General features: G+C 34.4%; 3 protein-coding genes across 6 annotated transcripts; 1 reads left to right on the top strand and 2 right to left on the bottom strand.

The window, feature by feature from the left end:
- Positions 1–341: 341 nt before the first annotated feature.
- LOC144842492 (uncharacterized) lies at positions 342–9,879 on the bottom strand. 2 transcript variants are annotated; one of them, XM_078698942.1, is made up of 13 exons: positions 9,825–9,879; positions 9,239–9,323; positions 8,689–8,754; positions 8,060–8,220; positions 7,500–7,641; positions 6,986–7,100; positions 6,383–6,657; positions 5,624–5,819; positions 4,988–5,308; positions 4,786–4,893; positions 3,925–4,670; positions 3,466–3,588; positions 342–3,230 (listed from the first exon to the last, which is right to left on the bottom strand). In XM_078698942.1, the coding sequence occupies exons 1-13, from the start codon at positions 9,851–9,853 to the stop codon at positions 3,018–3,020; spliced, it is 2,580 nt and encodes an 859-aa protein (XP_078555068.1). In that variant the 5' UTR covers positions 9,854–9,879; the 3' UTR covers positions 342–3,017. The 2 variants fall into 2 exon arrangements, with proteins under 2 accessions (XP_078555068.1, XP_078555067.1); XM_078698941.1 differs by having other exon boundaries at positions 343–3,233.
- Positions 9,880–10,013: 134 nt separating this feature from the next.
- LOC144841994 (replication factor C subunit 3-like) lies at positions 10,014–13,132 on the top strand. 2 transcript variants are annotated; one of them, XM_078698326.1, is made up of 9 exons: positions 10,014–10,183; positions 10,554–10,691; positions 11,021–11,088; positions 11,210–11,307; positions 11,707–11,888; positions 12,046–12,182; positions 12,390–12,558; positions 12,685–12,887; positions 12,920–13,132. In XM_078698326.1, exons 1-8 carry the CDS (start codon positions 10,097–10,099, stop codon positions 12,874–12,876), a joined length of 1,071 nt encoding a protein of 356 aa, XP_078554452.1. In that variant the 5' UTR covers positions 10,014–10,096; the 3' UTR covers positions 12,877–12,887; positions 12,920–13,132. The 2 variants fall into 2 exon arrangements, with proteins under 2 accessions (XP_078554452.1, XP_078554451.1); XM_078698325.1 differs by having other exon boundaries at positions 12,685–13,132.
- A 156-nt stretch (positions 13,133–13,288) lies between these two features.
- Positions 13,289–17,666, bottom strand: LOC144841995 (prostaglandin reductase 2-like). 2 transcript variants are annotated; one of them, XR_013612065.1, is made up of 8 exons: positions 17,538–17,666; positions 17,070–17,185; positions 16,461–16,667; positions 16,157–16,327; positions 15,468–15,674; positions 15,129–15,338; positions 14,418–14,612; positions 13,289–14,379 (listed from the first exon to the last, which is right to left on the bottom strand). XR_013612065.1 is itself a non-coding variant. In XM_078698327.1 (7 exons), exons 1-7 carry the CDS (start codon positions 17,575–17,577, stop codon positions 14,505–14,507), a joined length of 1,059 nt encoding a protein of 352 aa, XP_078554453.1. In that variant the 5' UTR covers positions 17,578–17,666; the 3' UTR covers positions 13,289–14,504. The 2 variants fall into 2 exon arrangements, 1 of the variants encoding a protein (XP_078554453.1); XM_078698327.1 differs by having other exon boundaries at positions 13,289–14,612.
- Positions 17,667–17,852: the final 186 nt, after the last annotated feature.

The following is a 17,852-nucleotide window of genomic DNA, read 5'->3' as shown; positions in this document are numbered from 1 at the left end:
AAATTTAAATATAATATTAAAAGTGGCAATAAAATGTGTTTAAAAACTTCTTTGTTGTTTCAATTTATGTATCTGAAGGAAATTTCTACAATGTGATTAGGTAGCTTTTGATTTTCAACAACCGACTACCAAACTAAGTCGTGTTAGTTCATTGTGAGCACGCTCCTCACCTCAACACATGTTCGATGGTTTCTAGGTCAGGCGACAACTTACGACATACATTGACTTGACCTAGCTCGGTCCCTGATCATAGCAAATCGAAAGTCAGAATAGAACTCAGAAAGCAGTCAAAACTATGACAACAATGTTTGTAATTGATTTGTATATTTAAAACAAATACCTATACAATACTTTTAAATGCTATACAAATATACTGTACAACACAGAATACTAAACATAACAATACATTGCTAAATTATAATTTTTAAGCTTCTACTAAATTCAAAAATAGTATTGCATATTAATTTTTTTTAAGCCACTAATGCACAATATATTATATATGATAAACATTAAATTGGCTTTATTATTAGTTTATACTAATATTTGAGCATTTTACTAAAAAATTAAAGATATTGATAAGCTTATGATAAAAGTATAGCTTTTGTTTTTTCTTTTAATAAATAAAAAGACCACTAAACAAATACACATATGAAATAATATAAATGATATGTTTAAATGTTATTATTATACTACTAATACTTTCCAACAACCTACTAAAAATTAACCAAATCATTAAGATCCACTAAACAACTTCCACCAAAGAACATACTAAATGAAAAACATTAAACCATCATGTAATTAATGTGTAATGATATCTCATTGGTATATTTAAATAAGTATGTTATAATCAAGTTCTCTAAACATACCTACTGTACTGTATATCCACAATAACTAACAGGTGACAATATAAGCCAACATCATAACAAGTTTTTCCTATTCTAATTTTTAAACAAAACAATCACCATAAAAAACTGTTTACCTTTCCAAAATACATTATTTAATTATTAAATGCAAACTAAACCTTTTGGCCTGCAAAATTTAATTTACATTAATTGTAATATTTTTTTTTATTGAATCAAACAGAAAATACAAGCATGTTTTTAGTAAAATAAACAAGTATTTGGATATTACTATTTTTAACTAATATTTTTTATTAATGACATTTTTAACCACCACTTTTTAAGTACTCTTTTAACCGACCTCATACATCTGACCTCTGACCTCATACTTAATGGACACAATTTGGAAATAATTTAATCGTTCTAATGCTAACTCCTGTATTTAAATGAGTAAATAATGAGGAATTAAAAATATAAAACATTTTAATTAAAATTATGGTAAAATTCACAAAATGTTTAATACTGTAATTAAAAAAATATTTAGAAAAAAAATGTACAATACTTTACAAATGTAGTATTTGAATTGGGTATTACTTTCTTGTCTGTGAAAATCACATTGGTACTGTACTTACTTTTACCAGGGGTGGATTTAAGTACTCCTAACGTAATTTATACTCCTAACATAATTTATACTAACATACTGACTCTGTACAGTTTTACAGGTTTTTTTGGCTTTTCATATCGCATGTGAACCCCTGTCACATGATCCCTGTCATATGTGGACCCTTGTTAGGCACATCCTAGCATCCTAAATCATGTAGGTTCAAAGCTTGAGTTGCAAGTCGGGCAAAACATCTGACCAATGTTATCATAATACAGTATTGTACTGTTAACCAAAACTTTCGATTTTTTGAAATAAACATTATAATTTTATCACAAGGATAATTGTTAAAAATATGATACCAAATTAGGCTTTAAACAACTCAGTTTGCACTTAACATAATAGTGAAACAGAACAAGGGAAGATCCAGGGGGTGAGGCTTGGGTCGTGTTCTCCCCCTTTGACATGAACTACTTTTTCTATTTTTGACAGACTATTAATATTTCCATTTTTATACTGCTATACAATTATTTTTATTCCATGAATAAATATACATATGATATGATTATATGTTAGCCCTCACAATCCAGCCCCTCCCCCCCCCCCCCTCCCTCTCCCTTCTAATCCTGGATCTGCCTCTGTAGAACTGAATACAATGCTTACACATACTTTGTCAACTACTTTAAGTGCTATCAATCAAGGTGCTAGAGCAACACTATACGTTTATACAAATAACGGACAAATTATGACGAGCAAATACAAATAATTAATCAAAAGCTTCTGTTACAAAAAATATGCTATATACTGAATTTGATATTATTACTCGCATTATTTTATATAAAACTAAATTTACAGATTATCAGCTTTCATTAGATTTTTAAATCTCATGCAGCAGCAGCTATATATTGGGAAGAAGTGTAAAAGGTGGGGTATAGTTTAGGTGGGGTTTGGGTTACTTAAAAGCAAGCTTAAAGCTCTGACTATCAAACTAGTTTGACAAAAAAAGTGTGATGGTGCCCAAATATGATATGACATCATCGTGTCCATATTTGGGCACATCACATAAAGTTTGATAGTGTGGACAGAGCTTTATATATTATCTGCTGCTGTTTGCTAAGTTTCTTACAATCAATGTACTGAACACTACAATAGTCCGTTCACAAACTCATCATCCATCAATTGACCATCAGGTCTATATCTAGCTATCAGACAGTGTGATTCACCCATTCATTTACAGCCAAGTTAGGTCCACAAAAACAGAGACTTCTGGGAGAAACACAACTGTGGGTAAGGTCAAGTGTGTCTGGTTATCAGCTAGTCGACTGTATCAATCACCTTGTACAATAATTATCACCATCCATCATCTACAGCTTCTAAGGCTTAGAACATACTTCAATTATAAACTCTCTCAAGTCAAACAAGTCATTATTTAACTCACTTGGCTGTTTAATTCTGGCAGTGTTTCACATAAGTAACAAGTAATGCTTTACAAAATATCATCTGTTTGGTTTGGCCGAAAACAATCACCATAAAAGCTTTGAAATTTAACCTTTTCTTGGAAACAAGGTCAAAGTTCATCAACTTCGACCCCCTGGAGGGTTGTAAACTTGAGTACCTGGTCGTACAGATCTCCTATCCCTTGGAGGTCCGTTAGCAGGTCTCTTCATTAAACCTTGTCCCCCTCGTCGTACCTCTAATGTACCGGATAGCTGGCCTTGATAGCTGTCAATCATCTGTGTTTGTGGTGGTGGTGCTTGGGTCATTGAGTTTGAATACATCAGCTGTGTAGTCTGCTGAATTTAATGAAAACAAGATTTAGAATGAACTATGACATTGTAATTAAATAAAACACTTCTTAAGCTCTGTCTACACTATCAAACTTTCGTGACAAAAATGATGTGCCCATATATGGACATGATGTCATATCACTACCATATTTGAGCATATCACTACCGTATTTGGGCACTTGTTTTGTCAAACTAGTTTGATGATGTAGACAGGGCTTTAAAGTTTGTTTCTGCTTACCCACTGTCCCATATAAGGTCGTAGGTCACCAACTTGTACATGGGCATAATCTCCATATTCTTCATAGTATACAAAGAAACTCTGTCCAGTTGGGTCTATATTTTGGATTCTGGCTGGATAAAACTGAAAGAATAAACAAATGTTATTATTGGAGGTAAACTGAGCAGCAAGTTAAGTTACTACTTAGTGCATCACTCTTCTTAAGTCTATTGTTGAATCTGGTAGATACTACAGTAGAATCATCCTTTGGTATACCCTATTGGGGGGGGGGGGCACTCTTATTAAAGGGATTGCACTTTTTCGTGAAACGCACAAGGAGAAATATACGTTTTAATACTATTTAATAATATTTAGGGCGATACCCTTTTTGAGGGTCTCAATGTTGTCCACTTAATAGGAGATTGTATGTATATCTTAATTGTTCATTCTTGTATTGTATAAAACTGCAAAATGACTTACTACTCCATCATTCCACATTGCAAGACAGGAGTCGCCTGGTTTCCACTGAAATACTGCCACCATTTGCGGTTGCGGAACCATTGCAATTGGCTGTGCTGATTGTTCATATACTATAGCATCGGGTGCAGGTGGCGGACTTGGTAGTTCATCCTGAAACTCCTGCGCATTACTATACACATTCCAATTCCTGTTTTGTTCCCCCTCTGCGTTGTTATCACGATAGTGCCGATGCCTTTGATTCGTCCCACGATCGTAATAATCTTCTCCATTATAACTCGCTGGTCTATCATGTTTCCTTGGTGAATCATATGACCTTTGATCCCTGAACTTTGACCTCCTGTCATAATTCCTTTGTCTATCATTATTTGAATGTTCATCTGATTGTCTATTATAATTTCCTTGACGATGTGACCTACGACCTTCGTTGTTAAAAGTCCTTTCATAATCCGTATGACGATGATCGTCTTCGTGATCAAATTCACGACGGGAATTACGAGCGCTACTTGGAAGGGAATTAGATTGTTCCTTGCGAAAACGCGGCGGTAGGTTATCTTGCCAATTTTTACTACGCGTATCTCTTGGTCCAGTTCTTTGGTTCCCTTTATGATCGTCCTCTCGGGAGTTACTTCCTTCGTCAACTTGACGTTTCGATCCTCCTCCACGATGCTGAAAAGTTATACCAGCTTCCTTCACTGAAGATGGCTGTTCATAGTCTGAGTTTATTTTACGAGTTGGCTTTGATTTCTCTGTAGGTAAGAGAAAACAATTTTACCCTCAGTTACAATAACAGTTTTCTACTAGTTTTTCTAACAGTAGCCTGAAGTAATAAACTTGCTATATGTTTTGTTATGATCTACTCACCTTCTGGCTCACCAAGTTTAGTTGCCAGGAAATCAAAGAGTGTGGACGGACCAGAGGGCCTGCTACCCCCATTTTCTTCTTCCTCTTCTACCCGTGGTTTTCTTCCACCTACAAAAAAATAAAACAAATTCATATACCTAATAATAATCAGTTAATAAAGTTTATTTATTCATTGAATATCAGTAGATACAAATTTAAATACCTTTCTTAAAATCCTCCCTTTCTCGTCTCCTAAATTCATCTCCATTTTTTCGAGGATCACTTTCTTTTCTCCTATCATTGTCCCTGCCCCTGGGATCATTGTCCCTGCCCCTGAGATCATTGTCCATTCCTCTGGTATCATCTCTTCCCCTGGGATCATTGTCCCTTCCCCTGGGATCATTGTCTCTTCCTCTGGTATCATCTCTTCCCCTGGGATCATTGTCTCTTCCTCTGGCATCATTATCTCTTCCTCTTGTGTCATTGTTTTTCCATCTAGTATCGGTATCTCTTCTTTGATAATCATCTTGCCTCTGGTTATCCTCTTTTTGGTGAGAAAAAATCAATAGAAAAATTAAAAGTTAAAATACACTATTTATATTATATAAAAGTGACTACATTTTTATTTATTTTATTTATGTACCTAGTTCTCAACAAGGAAGAGTGTTCCTAGTCCTAAATATAAATGAGGCAATACAATCTAGTCAGCAAAACTTCCACAAAAAAAAAAGAAAGAAAAAAAAAACATTTTAAGATACAGGGTAGTGCTGTAGATGGTAAAACATTATTGAAATAGAAATAAGTTTTATTTCACATGAAAGATGTTGAGAATTGAATTAAGCACAAACTAATTTGATACCTGTTCTTCTATTATAGTCTGGTCTATTACTACCAGGCCACGACTGTCTTTCTTGCCGTTTGTCGCCGTACTTAGACTCAGATACCAGCGAGTCTAGAGCTGCCTCAAAGTTACCATGATGGATTCGTAATGCTGATGCCGCTAAGTCTTTGGCAAAACCCATGTCTACTAACTTTCTAGTATCCTTGTCGTCAACCTTGCAGAAAGAACACATACATTATTAGATGTACATACTATTCATTGAGGTATTAAGAGTTGGCTCATAGAGATATTATAAAATATCTCTATGGTTGGCTAGAGGATGAACTCCAACATTATCACAGAGATTTTTTATATTACAATTTAATCTAGAAATGATGGCCCAAAATGTTTGATACACAAATTCTTGATGTATTTTAAGACAGGCAAGAGAAGGTCTAGTTTTAGGCAAGTTTTAACATAATAAAGATACATATTTTCTGATGCTGACACAGTGATTGCAATGAGGTCGTTGAAAGCAGTTTCTATCAGAATGGTATTCACATTTAAATGTTAATGTTGTTTTTTCTTTTTTATATATTTTTTTGGTCAATATAATATAGTTCTTAATTTTCTTGTCATGTCGACAACTGCTTAGGTTGCCAATGCTTTAAGTAATTACTACTTATTTTTATCTCCTTTCACACATTGTTTTATTTTATCATTCTTTTTCTAAAGTAAAAATATCTGTTCTATTTTGTTGAATGTTGTAATGAAACAAACAAACCTAAAAGTACTTACTACGTTTGGCTTGTAATTAAGTTCTCTATATATCCCTTCAGGCTTTGACTTCTGAAACTTGCCCATAGCAGGCTCCCTACTATTACGGTCCACTGGACCACTGTTTCTGTTCTCCTTCTGCCGTCCCCTGTCCGGCGCCATGTTTACTTTGCCTAGGCCTAAGGACTTGTCTTGTTTCTTTTTAGTTAGTTCCTGAATCGTAGCCTTCCTCTGTTCTTCAAACTCTTTGTCAAGTTCTGTGTGTTCTCTTTGTGATTCCAATGATTTTTTCAGGCCTGTGAATATACATGGATTAATTTTGTTATCTAAAGCTATCCTTCTGCTAGATCTAGTTTTTACCTTAAGCTCTGTCTAGACTATTAAACTAGTTTGACATGTGTGATGTGCTCAAATATGGTAGTGATATGACATCATAAAATCCATATATGGGCACATCTCATTTTTTGTCACATAAAGTTTGATAGTGTAGACAAAGCTTTAGGAAGGAATATTTTCATGAATATTTTGGGACAAATTAAAAATATTAAAGAAAGTATAGGAACTTCACTGATATTAGCTGAAATGAATAAAATGTAAAATGTTGATTAGTCAAAATTGGCATACCTCTTCTACCTCCTCCCATCCGCTGCACACCTATTTGAACACCACCTTGACCAAACTGAACCCAGGAAGGCGGACCACCATCTTGTCTCGTTGATCTACTGTGTGTTGCTAAACTCTACCATTAGAAAATAATAATAACTCACTTTAAAACATTATTAATTAATTAATTAATACATACTATTTACTGTATACTTCAGCAGAGATATGTTGGTTAGTTTCTTCAAACATGTGAGATACAGTAAAGTAGTGCTAGGGTGAAGAGATCTTACTGAAACTTATTTAGAACTTAGTTGAGAACTTAGAGCTTAGCTGAGAACTTAAAACTTATTTGAGAACTTAAAACTTAGTTGAGAACTTAGAGCTTAGCTGAGAACTTAGAACTTAGTTGAGAACTTAGTTAGACCTTAGTTGAGAACTTAGTTTAGAACTTAGTTAAAACTTATCAATAATAATATAATCAATTCCGGGAATGAAAGACATAATTAAAAGAAAACAAATATCCGACAGTGATTACCTTTGCCAGCAGCCATTTTGAATACAATTCTTCAACTCTGCCACCCAAGTTTTTAGTATTGCCACTATTCAGTAAAAGCATCCCTTTCTGAAGTGAAATACAACCAGTAAGTAGTAGTTTGGTTCCAGGACCAGTGTCAATGCTGTGAAGATAATACATACATATTGTTATTTTTGATTTATAGTTTGATTAACATTATTATATTATACCGTATATCCTCTGGTATAATCCCACTCGCCTAGAACACCAAATTGGGCCGGTACAATACTAGAGAGAGGCTACAACCAGACCAAAAGTCAATACTGGGACTATACATGGGGATATGTCTGTTTGTGAAATCAGACATAAAATTGGGGGTGGGATTAGACTCACAATGGGATTATACTCGAGGATATATGGTAGTAATAAATAAATATTTCCATTCGTTCTCTCTAAATGATGATCAATTAAAACATCTATTGCATTTCATTTATTAGAGTGTTTTATTAAAAATTTAATTTAAGTATAACTGTAGTAGATTTCTCAAAGTATTATTATAAAATAACAAAGTAAGTTCATACTTAATTTTTGGTATGTTTTCTATTTCTAAAGCAGAGCAAGTTGAATGTCCATCGGTCAACTGGAGTCTGAGCATCCTCGGGGCAAAGGTTGACCCTTCATTAATCTTAGGTGCAGCAATATTCCTAACCTTCAATACTTGTAGTACACATGGTCCTTGCAACTAATTTGAAAGGTAACAATTGAGTTAAGTTAAACATTGGAGTTTATCAACTTGCTTACAGTGGCGTAACGCAGAGGCCTGAAGCCCCTGGATTAGGAACCCTAAGTGGCCCTTAAACGCTGGAGGCCTCGACCGTTTTTAGCCTTTTCGACATATTGTAATGCCTGTTTTTTTCTCCTCCGGGCACTGCTCTGGGGCCCTATAAGCCCCTGGGTTTAGCCAGTGAGTGCTCATAGCCGGTACGCCACTGATTGCTGGTACTGTAGAGGATATTCAATCTAAACTAATGTGAATATGTGCATACAAGGGAAGGGGAGGTACAGTATTGGTTTAATAAGACCAGGGAAGAGTGAAATTACAATTTCACTCTTCCATGATGAGGCTTAAGTCTGGGTTATAATTGAGAAGTGGGGATATTCTACTTAATCTAGGGGCAGGCCTAAAGCACAACATTCCAGTGCAACTCACAGTATCAACTTTGCCTTTATTGATGTCGACTGGAAGGAACTTATCTCCAATATGACGCAAGTCAATCTACAAAAAAACATGTACAAATATAAAGAATTTAATTTATGTCACTGTTAGTGTTTATATTTAAGATTATTTTTACTTTGGAAATAAATAATCAGGAACAACTCCCTGATATAATGTTCTGTAATTTGAGTGCATTTTTAATGTAGCAGTCTTTACTTACACATTTCACTGAGTGCATTCTTAATTTATACTAGTTACTTACATTGAGTGCATTCTTAATTTATACCAGTTACTTACATTGAGTGCATTCTTAATTTATATACCAGTTACTTACATTGAGTGCATTCTTAATTTATACCAGTTACTTACATTGAGTGCATTCTTAATTTATACCAGTTACTTACATTGAGTGCATTCTTAATTTATACCAGTTACTTACATTAAGTGCATTCTTAATTTATACCAGTTACTTACATTAAGTGCATTTTTAATTTATACCAGTTACTTATATTGAGTGCATTCTTAATTTATACCAGTTACTTACATTGAGTGCATTCTTAATTACTGCTTCTGCATTTCCAACTGGAAGGCCATCTTTACATCTCTGTATTCCATTAGCAGTTAGGTGCCTGAGAAAGTGAAATCATATTAATATTAAATATAATATAATTTAAATGTTACATGTAACAATCAACAATACATAGCTTAAACAAACAACAAATCACTTTTACTGTACTACTAAGTACTGTAAAACGTTTAATAATATTTGAGCGTTTTAGTTTTAATTAAGCATTAATAAGTATTTCTTTAATACAAAATTGTGAAGATGAAAAATTATTTCTGAGCTAGGCCTATGGCCTACATAAATTGTATACCCACACAGACGGCCCGTAAAATAGGATCTAAGCCTAGCTAGGCCTAGGTATAAATATACCGCAAACCGGCTGCGGGAAAATCCAGAATTAGGACTGGGCAAGGCCTAGGCCTAGCTTGAACACAAAGTAAAAATGTATACAGCGCAAGTTTAAGCAATCAAATCGTCTGAATTGATCGTTGAAATCATATATTAATAATTCTTAATCTATAATCAATAAAAATTCATCTTTTACATGAGTAAAATCGTATCTTACCATCCTTTCTTTGCTAGCGTGTCTTCCATCCTCTCGGATCTCTCGCACACACGTCGTACATGAATACACCATCTATCGGAAATCGTAAAAATGATCCGCGATTGGTCGTTTCCCAAAAATGTACAACCATGGTTGGGTACCAAATTGTGTACCAAAACTATACCTCCTACGTTTTTAGTCGATGATCCTGATACGGGGAAGGAAAACGCGCGAAATTCGGTGCACAAGTACAAGGAATAATTTTAAAAGATTTGTTGTTTTTCGATATAAAGATGAGTTTATGGGTTGATAAATATCGTCCAACTTCTCTCTCGAAGTTGGATTATCATAAAAACCAAGCAGCTAATTTAAAGAAATTGGTAATGTAATGTTTTGCACCATTTCAAACCCTAGGCCTAAGCTAGTAGACTTGTTTGTGTAGAATAAGTTTGTAAAGAGAGAGAAGCAGCCATTTATGGCCGGCTTATCTCGGTGGGTTATTGAGGTCACCACAATTATTTGGGCCTTAAAAAATACGGATCCTGAATTGATTTCTGTTGGTTAATCTTTAAGAGACAAATATAAAAATTGTAATAATTTAAGTATAATAATTTGATATTAAAATGTAATTTATCATTCATGTGTTTTAATTGTTTGTGTTTATTATTATTATTATAGGCCTACTGTATTTTTATATAGAAAAGGGAAGTATTTTGTAATTTTTGTTGTGTTTATTTAATTTTTTTTCAGGTAAATCGTGGAGATTTTCCTCATCTTCTTGTATATGGACCTTCTGGTGCTGGGAAGAAGACACGGATTATGTGTTTGCTGAGAGAGGTATATGGCACAGGTGTTGAGAAGCTTCGTATTGAACACCAGACTTTCACAGTGAGTATTCCAATGTTATTGTTGGAGTAAATTTCGCAATTGGAGTAAATCTTGCAATTGGAGTAAATCTTGCAAATGGAGCGAATCTTGCAAAATTGAGTGAATCTTGCAAAAATTAATTGAGTGAATCTTGCAAAAATTAATTGAGTGAATCTTGCAACTGGAGTGAATCTTATAGTTTAGGTTGTTATCCTGTGTGGCATTATTAAACATAGCTTGAATTTGATTTATTGTTTTTTTCTCTTGATTGATTGGAAAAAATGCAATGTCAAGTAAAAATAAGTTCAAATAATTTTTGATAAACTAAAAATATTGTGCCATTTTTGTAGACACCATCTAAAAAGAAGATTGAAATCACAACTATTGCAAGTAATTACCACATAGAGGTCAACCCAAGGTAAGCAATAGCAATCCATACTCTGATATTGTTGATTTGCAACAGTAGCTGGTTCCATATTTTGGTGTTAAAGTAGGCCCGCTAGCCCACATACCAATTTACTGTTCTCTTTTTAATTTAGTGATGTTGGAATCCAAGATAGAGTGGTAATCCAAGAGTTGATAAAGACAGTAGCACAAACGCAACAGCTTGAGTCGTCTTCTCAAAGAGAATTTAAAGGTACCTATAATTTTTATAAAGTTGTGAACTGATATTTTCGCACTTGTAAATATTCTAGTTTTTAAAAGTTTAGTAAAAAATGTCCCTCAAGCCTCAAAACTTGCATATGTATTGTACTTTTTGTTTGTACACTGCCTAAAGCTCTGTCTACACTATCAAACTTTATGTGACAAAAAATGTGATGTGCCCATATATGGACATGATGACTACTATATTTTGGCATATCATTACCATATTTGGGCGCATTGTCAAACTAGTTGGATAGTGTAGACAGAGCTTTATGTTTAAAAAAGAACATTTAAAGAGTACATTTAAGCATCCAATTATTAATTTAAGAGCTTTCACCTCAATCGGAAACATGGATAATGTGGTAAGATTATTTGTAATTTTATTTTAAAGTGGTAATCCTGACCGAGGTTGACAGACTCACAAAAGATGCCCAGCATGCATTGCGTCGTACGATGGAGAAGTACATGTCAACATGTCGCCTAATCCTCTGTAGTAACTCAACTAGCAAGGTCATTCCTGCTATTCGTAGTAGATGCCTCGGTGTAAGGGTTGCAGCGCCATCTCTTGATGAGGTTTGTACATTTTTGTGTTGGTACAGTAATTTATACATAATTTATCTTGGAAATATTTATTGAAACTAGCAATATTTCCAGTTGCTGACTTAAGGGCCTTTCACACCTGTTCTGGCACATGTGAAAAAGCCTTAATACTAGTTTTTCTCATTTGCAGATCTCTCAAATCTTGCAAACAATTTGTAAAAAAGAAGGATTAACACTGCCGATGGAATTGGCCAGAAGAGTTGCGGAGAAGTCCGGCAGAAATATGCGTCGTGCCATTCTTATGTGTGAGGCTTGCAGAGTGCAACAGTAAGTTAATAACATCTAAATTGTTGGAAACTGATAAAATTCCAGTGCATTAAAATGATCTTAAGCTCTGTCTACACTATCAAACTTTATGTGACAAAAAATGTGATATGCCCATGGACATGATGATGTCATATCACTACCATATTTGAGCACATCACACTTTTTTGATAGTGTAGACAGGGCTTATAGAGTTCTCCTTTACTCCAGGTATCCATTTAGTGCACAGCAAGAGGTGCAGGAACCAGACTGGGAGGTATTCCTAAGGGAAACAGCCAATAAGATTGTTCAGGAACAGAGTCCGAAAATGTTATTAGAAGTCAGAGGTCGTCTCTATGAGCTCTTAACCCATTGTATTCCGGCTGATATTATTATAAAGGTAAATCATTTGTAAAATGTTATTTTCCTTGTAATATAGAATAGTATTCTTAGGAACTTGTTCAAAATTGTGGATTGTACCATTTGATTATGGGGGTATTTAATGAATTTTTGTTTATTTTCACAGGCTTTATTGAAGGAACTAATCACTAATTGTGATGGTCAACTGAAATCAGAGATTACGCAAATTGCAGCATTTTATGAACACAGACTTCAAATGGGCAGTAAAGTCATTTATCACCTAGAAGCCTTTGTCGCTAAATTTATGAGCATTTATAAACGATTTTTAGAAGACGGACTTGAAGCCATGAATATGTAAAAGTTTACAGAATTGAATTCATGAATATGTAACAGTTTACAGACTTCAAATCATGAATATTTAACATTTGTAAATAAAACACACATGTTCAGCAGTTTATTCCCTTATAAGAGATCATGAGGAATATTGACAGTATTTCTGTATCTCAAATTATGACCATGTCTTGAGATTACGATAACAGTATATTATAGATTATAAACAGATAGCTTTCTATCTAAATAAGGTGTATATATGACAATAAAACACTTATTTGTAACTGATTTGTGGATTTCTTTAATTGGTATCAAGGGTTCAACTTATAAGAATCCTACCTTTATAAATGGGTGACATATTGATGACAATGCAAAAATCATAATTTTCCCCCAAAATTGAGAAACTTGCTATTTTTAAACTCAAATTCATCAAAAACAACTAAAGAAACAATTTTACTTTTAAAATAAATAAGTAGTTTGTTACAATCTAATCTAACTATAAAGAAACTTGACATTTTCAAACTGAAATTGATAAAAACAACTTTACGAAACAATTTTACTTTTACAGTATAATAAATACGTAGTTTGTTACAATCAATTCAACAAGATGACAATTGTATACCCTGCTATCTCAGCTATCTTGTACAGGGCCATAGGCAGAATTTGGCAAAGTGGGGCCTGCATGCAAAACCCTGTGTTTCCAATTGTAGCACATCTAGAATACATTTAAACTTTGGCTTTATTACGAAATACAAAAAATACTTTGGAACAACACTGGAAAACAACGATTAAACACATTTTGGCTGATAGATATAATTAAATATAACTACTTTTCAAAATATAGTAATTTGACATTTCTTCACGAATTCTAACTTTGCTAAACTAATTCTGTACAGTTATAATTTGAAGGAAGTACAAAAATATGACTTCTATATTTTTTTAAAGGAATTCTAGGCAAGACTGGTAACAATGGCAGTAGAGAAACAAATCTCGTCTTGGACGAATGCTGAACTAGTACATCATCACAATGCACAGTATCAGTACAGATTTCACCTAATTAATCCAGTATCCTATTGATGTAACCAAGGCAATCTAGCATCAGGATGCTGAGCTCCAGAGATCAAAGGGTTTATCTGTGGCTGCGTCTCAATCAGTTAATAGAAACCACATGCCGCGGAGAATATGTACATAGTACAGTACTGTTGGTATTTGTCGCGGCCAGACATAAGATCAAAGCACTCTTATTTAGGAGTTCCTATCTTGGCAAGGCGAGCTCAGTGTCCTGTTGTTAGATTGCCTTGATGTAACTATTACTCTCTTAGCCTATATCCTCCATGATGTGAGCAAGAAATGAATGTGATTTAAAATTTTGAAACTATTGCAATATGGAAAAACTTGAGCAAGGTGTTGGCATTAAGTTACATGGTTGGAATTTGTATAAAAGTTAAGGAATGGTGAAACAACTTATGCTTCAATAACACTTGGGATTTTATTCTGTGCGTAGTAAAGCTGGCAAGACGCTGACATGACACTGACATGACGCTGACATGACACTGACATGACATTGACATGACATGACACTGACATGACTCTGACATGACACTGACATGACACTGACATGACGCTGACATGACACTGACATGACACTGATGGACATCAAGGTTCTGACACACAAACGATTTGTTTTCCAATATTTCTACCACTCATCATTCCAATGAATGCTTCTGGTACTTTGCATAACCCATGTGTTACAGTTTCTCTGCACTGAAAGACAAGAAATAACATTCTTACTTTGACATGTCTTATATGGGGATATTTGGGAATATCACTACCATATTTGGGCACATCACATCACACTTTTGTCAAACTAGTTTGATAGTGTAGACAGAGCTTAAGTAAGGGATAGTTATTTGGGTCATAAGGCTGTAGCGAAAGGTTAAAAACAGATGAAGCAAAGATGCTTTAAATATAATTAATAATATAAAATATGACAATCTGTGCTGCGGAATTGGAGTGGGTGGTGAAAATTGAAAATTTCAGATGAAGCGAGTGCCTTGTCTGCCTTATGCTGGCTATGACCGTGGTCATGTGTTTACACCTTTGACAGCTAAAATTTCACAAAACAATTGTTTGAAAATCATGGATCTGCCCCTTCTAGGACTCCACACCTGGCTCTTTAAAGTTTGGTTGCCACTTGGACACAATTTAATGGCATAGGTACAATGAAAGTGAGTTGACCAATCACAAGCATAGTCAAGTTTTAATCAATTCCCTTCATACCTTTATCTTGCCCATCTTGTACCACTTGTTAAGTTGCAGTATGCTAGCCTGAAACCTCTCTACGTAGTTTAACACCAGAAAGCGTTCTCTTGTGATATCACGAGTACACAGCAGATCCTGGATTTCACCTGACAGAGGAGGTGGATACTCATTATCTGTGTTGTACATAGCAATCTGTCCGCACAGCACCACATGACTGTTGTCATTCATCTAAACACATTCAAATCAATTACAGTTTGATAGTGTAGACAGGGCTTTAGATAAAATAACTAAAAAAACAGCTAGACGAAAGTAAATCAAATAGAAAATATTAATGAACTGACGATTTCATTAACTTACATGGCTAATAACAGCATCACTTATTGCACCACCAACGTTATCAAAGTAAATATCCACCCCATGAGGGCAGGCTTCAGATAGCCTTTGATCAAGATCTTCATCTTTGTAGTTTATTACATCATCAGCTCCGAGATCTGCAACAAATTTGCACTTTTCTGATGAACCACATATACCAACCACTCTAGAACAGCCTTCAAGCTTAGATATCTGAAGATGGGAGAAGAAAAGATTATATTTTGCACACTTAAAGCTCTGTCTACACTATCAAATGTGATGTGCCCATATATACATATATACATGATGATGTCATATCACTACTATATTTGAGCATATCTCTACCATATTTGGGCACATCACACTTTTTTTGTCAAACTAGTTTGATAGTGTAGACAGAATAAAATAGATACTGTATATATATTTACAAAAAGAAACATACACCACACCATACACAAGGCACAAATATTTATATAGAACTCTAGGATTTTCTGGTTAGCCTCAGGATCTATTGGGGGTTTCGAAAAATATTGGCTGATCCACACCAAAGTGTTGAGTATATAACTTAAATGCACAGTAGAGCCCCTGTTAAGGGGACACATTCAGGACAAATTGTCTTCTTAATAAAGGTTGGTCTGTAGTGTTAAAAACATACATTGTTCCTCATTCTGTCCCTAGAAGGATTTCTACTTTACCTGAACAGCCATTGAGCCAGAAGCTCCACCCGCTGCACTCACTGCCATTGTCTGTTTAGCCTCTGGGTTGATGTGAGCCTTTTGACGTATACCAATAAAAGCTGCCAAGCCTGGCAGTCCAAATAAACTCAGCATTAATGAATAGTTTTTGCCAGTCAATTTTGTATCTACCTTTAAAAGAAAATGTAATCAAATTAAATTGTTAATACATTATTATTAACTACCATCAACACCCCCTCCCCCCCTCCTCTATTTAAAAATCTGGATCTGCCACTGATTATTACTACAAGATAAAAATACTCACTTTATTAACCAATAATGAATTGAATCCAGACACATCAAAAACAGCATATTTTTGCCACGGCCAATGGTAACTTTCTAAAATGTCCCCTTCACAGAAATTGGAATCTTCTGATGCCATGACAACCCCAAGTCCGACCCCATCTATGACCTCATCTAAGTTTAATGGCGTCAGGTAATCAGTGCCTGTATTCTCATTCATTTTACATCTCTAAATAAAATATGAGGAAGAAGATAAACACATATCAGTTTAGGTCCTCTCTGTTTATATCCTAAACTTTAAAAGAATTACAAACAACTATTATGCAGCTCTTGAGATCCTGGTTTTTATGATTTTCATATTCAATTCGTGTGCATAAGGATTGCAATACAAATTATTCTTATATAATTTTTAAAACATTTCTCTAAAATTATCTTTTTTTCTAAATCCATCTCCTATTTTAGCGATCGCTTCTCTCGTATTTTTCTGAACCCATCTCCCTATTTTATTTAATGCCCTCCCCCAAAATAAGAATAACCCTGCCCGACTCAATGTGTTGCACCTCGTCTAGTGACGTCACCACCCCAGCAAAAAATCCTAGATTCGCCCCTGATATGATTTTTAACCATATACCATATATGGATCCATGGATAGGTATAATGTTTTAACCAGGATTTGTCCAGTATCAAGCTCTGGGATAGGACACTCCTCATACTGAAAATCATCTTCTAATGGAAGGGAATTGTAATCTGTGGATAAAGAAAAAACAAATTATAAATATTAATTAAAATTAAATTAATATATAAATTATTAATTAAATATTGTTTTAAAATTCAGGTCACTTCTGAACAATAACAAAAACAAGTTGCAACTATTGCAGTATTAGGAATAAATAATTCATATTAAAATAAAATAAGGGCCATGCCAGCACACACGGGCCACTATTGATGGGTGTCCAGCAGACGGCCAGACACCGGCTAGAGGCTATTACTACGACTAGACTAAATACACACAGTCAGTAGGCTAGCCTAGCTAGCTAATACATACATTGTCTACCTCTCTAGCCTATAAACAGTCCTCTAAAATTAACAAATAACATACTTGGCCGTTTCTTTAATATTATTCTGTGGTTGGATATCATAGTTGATGCAAAATGCAATTAGTTTTCAATATATTTTTTTAATTTAGAAGGCTTTGACATCCAGGCCTACCACAATCTGCTAACTTCTCCCCTTATCTAAAAGTGGTAGAGTCTGTTACGTGACGTAATATGCCCAGGGGCGCGTTTTATAAAATAATTTTTTTATTGTGCAGCCGCATTATTGATGATGCTGCATCATCATAAATGCCATGCGACGCAAACTTTTTTCCTCAATATTTAGTGTTCATCATCATCATCTTCTTCATAATATTATA

Source organism: Antedon bifida, chromosome 5 (assembly GCF_963402885.1).
Source record: "Antedon bifida chromosome 5, ecAntBifi1.1, whole genome shotgun sequence".
Classification (NCBI taxonomy): Eukaryota; Metazoa; Echinodermata; class Crinoidea; order Comatulida; family Antedonidae; genus Antedon; species Antedon bifida.
This window is presented reverse-complemented; position numbering and strand designations above follow the sequence as displayed.

Coding starts and splice junctions, on each gene's coding strand:
- LOC144842492 (XM_078698941.1), bottom strand. CDS start 9,853: ATGGAAGACACGCTAGCAAAGAAAGGATG. Junction 9,324..9,824: donor ACGCTAGCAAAGAAAGGATG/GTAAGATACGAT, acceptor TCACTTTCTCAG/GCACCTAACTGCTAATGGAA. Junction 8,755..9,238: donor TAATTAAGAATGCACTCAAT/GTAAGTAACTGG, acceptor GTTTTTTTGTAG/ATTGACTTGCGTCATATTGG.
- LOC144841995 (XM_078698327.1), bottom strand. CDS start 17,577: ATGATATCCAACCACAGAATAATATTAAAGAAACGGCCAA. Junction 17,186..17,537: donor AATATTAAAGAAACGGCCAA/GTATGTTATTTG, acceptor CTTTATCCACAG/ATTACAATTCCCTTCCATTA. Junction 15,339..15,467: donor GTGATGCTGTTATTAGCCAT/GTAAGTTAATGA, acceptor GAATGTGTTTAG/ATGAATGACAACAGTCATGT.
- LOC144841994 (XM_078698326.1), top strand. CDS start 10,097: ATGAGTTTATGGGTTGATAAATATCGTCCAACTTCTCTCTCGAAGTTG. Junction 11,308..11,706: donor TTCTCAAAGAGAATTTAAAG/GTACCTATAATT, acceptor TTTATTTTAAAG/TGGTAATCCTGACCGAGGTT. Junction 11,889..12,045: donor CAGCGCCATCTCTTGATGAG/GTTTGTACATTT, acceptor TCTCATTTGCAG/ATCTCTCAAATCTTGCAAAC.